The sequence below is a fragment of the Galeopterus variegatus genome, unplaced genomic scaffold (genome assembly GCF_000696425.1).
Source record: "Galeopterus variegatus unplaced genomic scaffold, G_variegatus-3.0.2 Scaffold15312, whole genome shotgun sequence".
Lineage (NCBI taxonomy): Eukaryota > Metazoa > Chordata > Mammalia > Dermoptera > Cynocephalidae > Galeopterus > Galeopterus variegatus.
Window position 1 is genome coordinate 15,739 of NW_007741423.1, and position 9,687 is coordinate 25,425.

Consider the following 9,687-nt stretch of genomic DNA (forward strand, 5'->3'; position numbering starts at 1 on the left):
CCCAGGGGCCGAACCACAAGTTGGGAAGGTAGAGGGGAGGTGGCTAAATCTTCCGACGTCGAATTCCAACTTTTCTTGGGCCTGATACCCCTCGGGCGTCCCCAAAGGGGCAGAGCTTTCCTTCTAGGGACTTCACTTGGTTCTTTAAGTCGTCTAACTAGCAGGCACAAGAGGCCCGCAGCGCCTCCCTCCACCCAGACCAGAGGAACCCCGGTGCGAGTGGAAAAGCCAGGCTCTACCGACGAGCTTCCCAGGACCTTGCTGAGGGCTCGCCCCTCCCCGCAGGGAGCACCTAGGCGGGTCCACCGGCAGCCCGGGGGGGGGGGGGGGGGGGGGCGGGAGGGAAAAGGTGACAGCAGGACCCGCCCCCTATCAACAGGTGAATCACCCCAAGTAGGTCTCTGTTCTCGTGGATTTCGGTCCGCTCGGCTTGGCCGAGAACGAGGGGGCCGCCCGGGACCCAGGGTTTGCGGGGGCCCTCCCGACGGGCCGGTCACTTGGTTCCAGCCCTGGGGGCCGGAACTCACCTGGGCCATCCCACTTCCGGGGAGGGAGGCGGAGGAGCCCCTCCCCACAGCCCACCCCTAAGCCCAGCCCTCGGCTCCCACCCTTGTGTACCTGGGCCGATCCATTCCTCAGAGCGCACAGGGGGAGGAGTGGCTTGGAGAGCCTCGGTGGGTCCAGCAAGTTCCTCCCCGAAAGCCGAAAGCGTGCACTTCGTCCACGTTGTTTCCGTTCACTAAAACTCCTAGGACGCGGCAGAGTGGCCTTGGAATAGGGACAAGGAACGGAAGCGGGAAGGGGAGGAGCGTTCACCCCTCCCGGTCTTGGTGCGCGCCGCGCCCCCTACCCTCCTGGTACTTGGCAAAGGACGCGCGGGCTCGGCGCGCCCAGACGGCCGTGATGGCGCTGGTGGCCCGCGGCCTGTCCTGTGGGCTGGGTTCCCACCCGGCCACCCCAGGCCGGGGCGCGGTCGTCTTCGTGTGGCTATGGCTCAGCACCTGGTGCACAGGTAGGGGTGTGGGGCTCCTGGTGCTGCGGAACGGCGGAAAGGCACTCTTGAAGGGGCAAGGACAGAGTTGTACGCGGCCGAGCAGGCGGGAGAGCGAGGGAGGGGGGCGCACCCAAACTGGGACCTCCCGATCCTCTGGGTCTTAGGAGATCGCTGTGTGCCGGAGTGAGGGGAATTCCCCATCCATGTCGGGGAGTGCTTCCCCCACCCTTGTATGGAGAATGCAGGAAGTGAAACTCCCCGGAGCGGCAGGGAGAAAGGGACCCTTTGTGGGGCAGGCGCGAAGGACAGCCAGATCACTGGGAAAGGCTGGGGACTTGGGCGCATTCCGAGATTTCTAAGTGTTAGGGTAACGGGGAAAGGACACACTAGGGAGGGCTGGATCAGACTCTTCCTGGAGGGAGAGATCAAGAAACAGTGCCCAGGCCTCCGGTGGGTGTGGAATTGGAGACACCTCACCCGCCTCCATCGGGCTCTGGAGTATCTGTACATGAGAGTCTGGTAGGACGGACTTATGCACTTGAAACCATCTTCTGCTGGCAACCTTTTACCTGGAAGGGATGTTTGTTTGGGTGGGGGTGAGGGGGCTCTATCTTTCAGCAAGCACTTTTGGCGCATTCATTTGAGGTGGCTTTGCGTAGGGGTGGTGGGAGGCTGATGGAGATATTGTGGGGACTTTAGGGACAACGTTGGCAAAGCAGTTCAGTCAGACAACTCCAACCCCCTCCCCCGCCCACTTCACAAAACCCCGGGGAACTTGGAACCTTTAGAGGTTTGTTTTGAAGTGGGGCCTTGCGGGGGTGGCGGGGGAGACAGGGGGCATCGCTCTGGCCATTTGGGCTTGCCTGTACAAGCCACAGAGGGATGTCCCTTTCTGTGAGAGTGGCAAAGGGAAGAGGGGACTGGATAGAGGCCACAGTCTGGAAAGAAGGATGGAGAGGACGTTCCAAAGAATCCGGCCGTGTGACCTTCTAGCTGTCACTTCAGCCCCATGGGTCTATAAAATGGGCATGATTATCGTAGCTACTAGCTACCTTGCCCGTCCTGGGGATTAAGGAACAATGTATGCCAGGCGTCCCGTGAAACCATACTCTTGTGAGCGTCAAGCTAGATGACAAGTGATGTTACTCATTCCTGTTGAAGCACCTCCCTGACCTCACAGCGATCCCTGCTGACTCTCCTTTTGCCTCAGCCCCTGCCAGCGCCATCCAGGTGACTGTGTCAAACCCCTACCACGTGGTGATCCTATTCCAGCCCGTGACCCTGCCCTGCACCTACCAGATGACCACGACCCCCACAGTACCCATTGTGATCTGGAAGTACAAGTCCTTCTGCCGGGACCGCATCGCTGATGCCTTCTCCTCAGCCAGTGTTGACAACCAGCTCAATGCCCAGCTGGCGGCTGGTAACCCAGGCTATAACCCCTATGTGGAGTGCCAGGACAGCGTACGCACCGTCAGGGTTGTGGCCACCAAGCAGGGCAATGCTGTGACCCTGGGAGACTATTATCAGGGCCGGAGGATCACTATCACAGGAGGTACGTTGGGTGGGACGGGGGAGGAGGCAGGGGGTGAGGCTGGGCTTGGATGGTGGGGCTGGCTTCCTCCTACCCAACCTGGAGTCCTCACCTGGAAGCTCTTGAGCGCCAGTGTCTGAAAGGACCGATGAGGGAAAGGATCCTTCTGTCCATCCATCCATTCCTTTAACAGCAAAATTTATCGAGCACCTAACATGTACTGTTCTAAGCCCTGGGAATGCAGCATTTGACAAAATCATCAAATCACTTCCTTCATGGAGCTCACACTGCAGTGAGAGAGACAAACACAACATATACTGTCAAGTGCTTGTAGATAAAACTGGGTGATGGAGAGAGATAGGCAGGGGGTTCTATAATAATACTAATAATATCAGCAATCGGAAGTAAAATTTATATTTGACAATTTATAAAGGGCCCCGTGTGTGCCAGGCTCTAATCCAGGTTTACATGGATTAGCGCATTCAGACCACACAGTAATTTAATGAATAGATTATATTACTGTCATTTTACAGAGGCCCAGAGAGAGGAAGTGACTTGCATAGGGGCACACAGCTAGTAACAGAGCTGGGATTCTAACTCAGCCACTCTGGGTCTAGTCTCCAAGCTCTTAACCCCTTTGCTTGCCCAGGATGGTCAGCAAAGGGCTCACAGAGGAGGTGGCATGAGTGAACTGGAGGGACAAGAGATTTCAGTGGAGAAAGCCTACAACTTGCCAGGCACTTTACACATTCTCCCATGGAGTCCTCTCTGCCACATTTTACACTCGCAACAGCTGAGGCACAGAAAGGTTAAGTAGCTCATCTAGGCACACAGGTAGGAAAGGGCTGGAGTTGGGATTGGAACACAGGCAGCCCTGACAGCCCTTGCTCTTAACCATAATGGTGCCTCCCGGTAGGAAGTGCCTGTTGAGCCTAAGAAAGGAGCAGTGGGGAAGTCATTCATTCATTTATTCATCCATTCATTTGGTATTTATTGAGTATCTACTGTGTGCCAGGAGCTGTTACAGGTGCTGGGGATAGAGTGGTGATCAGGATGGTTGAGGTCCCTGCCGTCAAGGAGATGACATTCTAGTGGGGTGAGCGTGGCAGTAAACAAGCAAACAAAGAGAGAGGAAGAGAATTTCAGACAGTACTAAGTGCTACAAAGAAAATAGCACCGGGTGATGTGCTATGTGGAATGACTTGGACACACCCACCTTAAGACCTCTGCGAGTGTGATTTGAGGAGGGCCTGGGACTGGGCCCTAAAGGATGTGAAGGCAGAGAGGAAGGCAAGGGGTCGCAGGGAAGAAGTCTCCCCCATTAATGGACATATTCTCTTACTGTCTTGAACAAGGATTAGAGTTTTAATCTTGGGCACGGACAGGGGCAGAGGGGGAGGGAGCATCCCTTTGCAGACCCCTAGAGACCAGGCTGTGGAGCACACTCCTTCTGTCACTTATAGACCATGGATAAAAGGCAAGCTTCCAGGGACTGATCCTGCCAGTCCTGTTTCAGAGCAGGAACCAGACTTGTCCTAAATTTTCATGGGCAGCTCAGTTCTAAGCATCCTGCTGTTCTTGAGGTTGGAGGGCCTCTTGGGGGCTCAACCTATACAGGTCCCCTCCCCTCTAACCCAGAGACAGCTCCAGCCTGGACCAGGCGTGACTGCATATCCCCCATCAGGACAAACCAAATACTGAGGCAGCCCTCAAAGGCTGGCCGTAATCATGCCTCCTCTGCTCAGCCTAGAACTCCAGATGACCCTGATGCCATATAGGTGGGGGCGGGGTGGGGGGGGGAATTCATGCTCCACAGCCCTCACAGGCCCAGTCTTTCAAGCCTCCTTGATCTGAGCCAGTGTTTGCCATGATTGGTAAATACCCATTGTGTGTCTGTTCTTTCAGGAAACCTAGTAGCCATGAGCACTTCCTCCACTTCAGCTTTGAGGATGGGGAAAGTGGACTTCCCTGGGGTCTTCCTAGGTTCACCAACTGAACTGGTTTTAAAAGTGAAAGTAAGCCTGGGCAAACCAGAAGGTTGTTTGCCCTGGGTGTACCTCAGCTCAGGGTGGATCCTGCCCCCCACCATCCCTCCCTGTTTGGGTGATGTGGGGTGTCTGCATAGGAGGCCTTGTTTCTACTTCCTCAGGCTGCTTGGGCCACATGTGCCCCCCACTCTCTGCAGCACTAGGGCACAGAGCCCTTGGGACCTTGGAAATCATGAGGGCCACCTCTTGTCATGTGTTGATAAGGAACTAGAGGCCAGAAATGTGGAGGCAGCCCAGCTTCTGTTCCCATTGGAGACCTGGCATCTTCTCCCTGCATCTGAAACGATGAAGCAGTGCCCAGCCCATGTGATCCCAGGGCCAGATGGGGACCAGGAACTGGGTGCACCTTGCAGGAAGGGGGTGGACTCATGCCTTAGGATTGATCAAAAGAAGCCGGAAAGCTGTATTTTTTGTAGGTTTTGAAAACATCACACAGGCCAAACAAAATGCATTGAGGCCTAGATCCGGCCCATGAGACCCCACATTTCAATTCCTGACCTATAGAATCCTTTGCCATGGCAGGTGGTTCCTGCCTACCTCTTTCGCTTTGATCAGGGACCAGCTCTTGAGCTCCAGTGTTGGAGAAGCATGGTCACAGTCTGACTTAAAGATACAGGTGGAAAAATGATGGGCCAGGAAGGCACTGCAGAAAATCTAGAGGATTTGGGAGAATGTAGTTTAGAGTTTTATGAGGATTCAGTGAAAGAAGATATGCAGAGGGCCCAGCACGTAGTAAGAGCTCAATAAACAGTGGCTAGACGCCTGACTGTGGGGGGGAGTCTTGTCCTCCACTCCCTCATGCCTTCTCCGAAGGTCACCTTATCTGAAGGTCTTCCCTGCCTCCTTACTTACAATTGCATAACCCCCACCTCCATGCCTGGTACTTCTGTCTGCCTTGCCTGACTAATTCTCCATACTGCGTATCATCATCTGATACACAATGTAGTTGAGCTTTTTATTTGTCTCCCTTTCCCAGTTAGAATATGAGCTCTATAAGGGCAAGGATTTATATCTGTTCTCTGTAGCAGTGGTTCTCAAACACTGTGGTCTTAGGGCCTCTTTACACTTTGTTATTGAGGTCTTCAAAGAGCTTTTGTTTTTATAGCTGGCAAACTGAGAAGAGTTTAAAAATATTTTAAATGATAATAAACTCATTATATGTTAACATAAATAACATACTTGTTATGAAAGAAATAACTATGTTGCTGAAACTAAACAAAAAAATTTTTAATGAGAAGAGTGATGACACTGTTTTATATTTTTGCAAATCTCTTTAAAGTCTGGCTGAATTGAAGAAGCTGGATTCCCAAAGCTGCTTCAATCTTTCGTGATATCTATCACACGTCGTGTAGCCTCTGGAAAACTCCATAGTACACTCATGAGAGATTAAGGGGAAAGGGCAAACAATGTCTTAGTATTATTATGAAAATAACTCTGACCTCATAGAGGCCCTGAAAAGGTCTTGGGGAATGCAGGGTCCATAGATATGCTTTGAGAACCATTGCTCTCTAGTATACCAGATGCCTCAAATACTGCTGGAACATAGGCTGCACTCAATAATTAATTTTTTGAATGAATGAATCAAGTGTCCACTTGAATATTGCCATGTGCCCAGGATGGTGGAACTAACAAGAAAAGCTAAGAAAGGTCAGCATGAGAAGAGAGGGAATTCCTTTCTGCTCCTGGCCAGGCACTGGGGACGCAGCAGTGACTGGGACCACGTTCTCACAGGGGCCATAGATGGTCAGTCCCTAGGGTGGCAGATGTAGTTCAGCATCTGGGCAGGAGAGCCAGGTGAGCTAGGATGGCCAGGGAACACTCCTCTAAGCCAAGGCTTGAGTAACGAGAAGGAATCAGCCCTGAGCAGGTCTGAAAGAACACAGTGCCGGGAAGACAGAATAACACGGGCACAAGCCAGGCAGCCCAGCACAAGGGGGGACAGTGCAGAGGCCGGTGTGTCTTGAGGCTAGTGAGCTAAGGAGATGGAAGGGGTGAGGGCGGTGTGGGAAGGGAACCAGTGGCCAGATCACGCCGAGGCCCTGTGGGCCCAGGAAGGTTGGAATGATGTAGACAGACATTGTTGAAAGGAGGGTCTTCCTGTGGATGTGCAGCCTCCCTTCTGAAGAAGGAAGAAGGCTTTGGTTCTTTCTTTCCTTAAGCAGTTGTTAGGTGCTCCCAGTGGGTGCCATGTGCTGCTCCCACAGAGGGTAGCAGGTCTATGGCGCAAGTTGGTAGAGGTAGCCAGGTCTGTGGGAGCCGGAGCAGCTGGGAAGAAAGTGGCCAGAAGCCGAGAGGATTTCCTGGCTGGGGTGCCATCCTGTCCCGCACAGGCGAATGACTGAAGGGATTTCACTAATTAGGGCCTGAGGAGTGGAGAGGAAACCGGATGTGCCGAAAGACTTTGATTAGTGGCGTAATTATCAGGCTCCTTGCGTCCCCAAGCTCTGGGCCTGACCTGGAATGTGGGGATGGAAGGGTGGGGGGTGGACTAGGGAACTGGGCAGGTCTCTTGCTCCCACATGTCCACACCTGCTCTCTATCAGTGCCTGGGCATCTCCTGACATCTGGAATCTGGCCTATTTATCTCTGCCTCCTTACTCTGGGCCCATGCCCCTGGGTCCACACTGGGTCTGTGACAGTTCACATCAGAGGACTTAGGATGACGGATCTAAGAGGTGGTCCAGAGGATGGTTAGAAGTTGAAGAGCACAGGCTCTGGAGTCAGACTGTCCTAGCTCCACCACTGACAGCTGTACACCTTTGCGCAGACTAGGTCATCTCCCCAGACCTTTTGTCTCATCTACAAAACAGGAATGATAGTGCTACCCACTGCACAGATGTCTTGAAATCTGTGTTGAGTGTCTAGAACAGTGCATAGAAGGAAGTGTGCCCTTGGTAAGAAGCATTTTCCACTTGACTTACTGGCAGCCCCTAACCTCTTGACCCCTCTCCTGAGGTGCTGGGCCTGCTGGGGTTGGGCGCCCCCTCTCCAGAGGTGCACTCACACCATCTCCTCCTGACCCAGATGCAGACCTGACCTTTGAGCAGACGGCGTGGGGGGACAGTGGTGTGTATTACTGCTCGGTGGTCTCAGCGCAGGACCTCCAGGGGAACAATGAGGCCTACGCAGAGCTCATCGTCCTTGGTGAGTGGGGCTGGGCCCTGGGGGCCTGGTAAGGGGGGATGGGAAACAGCCCCTTCTGCTGTCCCCTTGTGTGTGTTCACCCTCCACCCTCTAGCTCACTCTCTGGCCTCTGTCGCCTGCTTTGCTCTCCCTTCGAGGCGCTGCCAGTCACTTGGGCTTATCTGTGCCCACACCCCAGGCAGGGGCCCCTCCCCCAGCGATGTTTCAAATCAGCCAGAGCCAAACTAAGAGTGGAGAGAATTGGGGTCCCTATCTCTTCTCAGTCTCATTTTTTAAAAATACAGACAGGGGCAGGGTTGCTTGGTAGTGACGGAGGAGGGCTGACTGAGTATATAATTGGAAGGAGGCTGGTCCACCTTCTGCCACATCCCCCCAGGCCATACCCCAGGTCCCTTGCTAAAGCCCAGGAACATTGCCCTGCTGGGTGGCACAGTGTGGCATAGACAGTGTGTGTAAGTTTGAGTGTGGCTAAAAGGAGGTCAACTCCAGGCACCAAAAAGTTTCATGTTGCTTATAACGGAATACCTGAAACTGGGCAATTTATAAGAAAATGAAATTTATTTCTTACAGTTTTGGAGGCTGGGAAGCCCAAGATAAAAGGGACACATCTGGTGAGGGCCTTCTTGGTGGGGACTTTCTAGAGTCCCGTGGCAATGCAGGGTATCACATAGTGAGGACCAATGCCTTTCCACATTTTCTCTTCCTCTTCTTATAAAGCACCCTGATAATCCATTAAACCATTTATCCAAGCATGGATTAATCCATGCACAAGGGCATAGTCCTCATGATCCAATCACCTCTTAAAGGCCCCAGCTTTCAGATACTATCCTCGGATTTCTGTTACAATGGGATAAAGCTTCAGTGAGTTTTGGGGAGACTGAAACCACAGCATGGGGGATCCACCAGCACCCCTGTCTGGCTGTGAGGCCTCCGTTTTGTGTGGCCTGTGCTGTATGTGAGAGACACTGCTGGGTTATCCATCGCCATCGTCACCCATGTGTGAACGAGCACATGATGGGGAGCACACTCCAGGACCTTGTGCCACGCACCCAAGTTCACATGTGGGTGATGGAACGCATGCACTGGTAACCCAGCAACCTTCTTGTGTCGTTTGGTAAAACGTACAGTCTGCACCAGTATTTCTCAGAATTTAGTCTCAAACCCGTTTACACTCTAAAAAATTATTGAGGATCTGGAAGAGTTTCTGTTTAAGTTTTTTGGGGTTCTACAAGGGTATTTGACAATGTTCTTGGAGATAGAATTAAAAGGTAATATGAATCTTTCCATGAACTTTTCAGAGTATTCTCATATCTATAGTTGCTTAACATATAGAAATTAAAATTGGGAAATTTTTTTGGCAGCTGGTCAGTATAGGGATTGAACCCTGGACCTTGGTGTTATCAGCACCACACTCTAACCAACTGAGCTAACCAGCCAGCCCCAAACTGGGAAACTTTAAAGCAAAGATGCACAAGCACTGCTATGGGTCCAATGTGTCCCCCAAAAGTTCATGTATTAGAAACTTAATTTGTACTTTAACAGTGCTAAGAAGGTGGGCAATCCAATTATGATATTTGAAAGGTGGGGCCTTTAAGAGGTGATCAGATTGTAAGGACTGTGTCCTTGTGAATGGATTGATGTCCATCCACGGAGTGGGGTGCGGTTCTGATGGCTTTAAAAGGAGAGCAGGTGAGGAGGTTAGCTCTCTCACACTCACCCATTCTCACCACGTGGTACCCTGAGGTGCTGTGGAAGGCGCTCACAAGATGCGTTCCTCGGACTTTGGACTTCCCAGCCTCTGAAACTGTAATAAATAAATTTCATTTCTTTATAAATTACCCAGTTTCAGGTATTCTAAGCAACAGAAACAGACTAATAAATGGACACAGGCCATTAGCCAGGACAATGATGTCACCATGTGTCACCAATCCTCAGGAAAACTCCACTGTACACTCATGAGAGAATAA

At 52.2% G+C, this 9,687-nt stretch overlaps 1 protein-coding gene and 1 non-coding gene across 2 annotated transcripts; one reads left to right on the top strand and one right to left on the bottom strand.

Moving 5' to 3' along the window:
* Window positions 1–533: 533 nt before the first annotated feature.
* LOC103582232 (lipolysis-stimulated lipoprotein receptor-like) lies at window positions 534–7,720 on the top strand (the record flags this gene model as incomplete). The annotated part of the gene is made up of 3 exons (XM_008563884.1): window positions 534–1,012; window positions 2,205–2,549; window positions 7,601–7,720. Coding segments are annotated over exons 1-3 (574 nt in total), but the record flags the coding sequence as incomplete, so codon positions are not given.
* A 1,358-nt stretch (window positions 7,721–9,078) lies between these two features.
* TRNAI-GAU lies at window positions 9,079–9,156 on the bottom strand. The gene has a single exon. It is a non-coding gene; the product is annotated as a tRNA-Ile (tRNA).
* Between the last annotated feature and the right edge of the window lie 531 nt (window positions 9,157–9,687).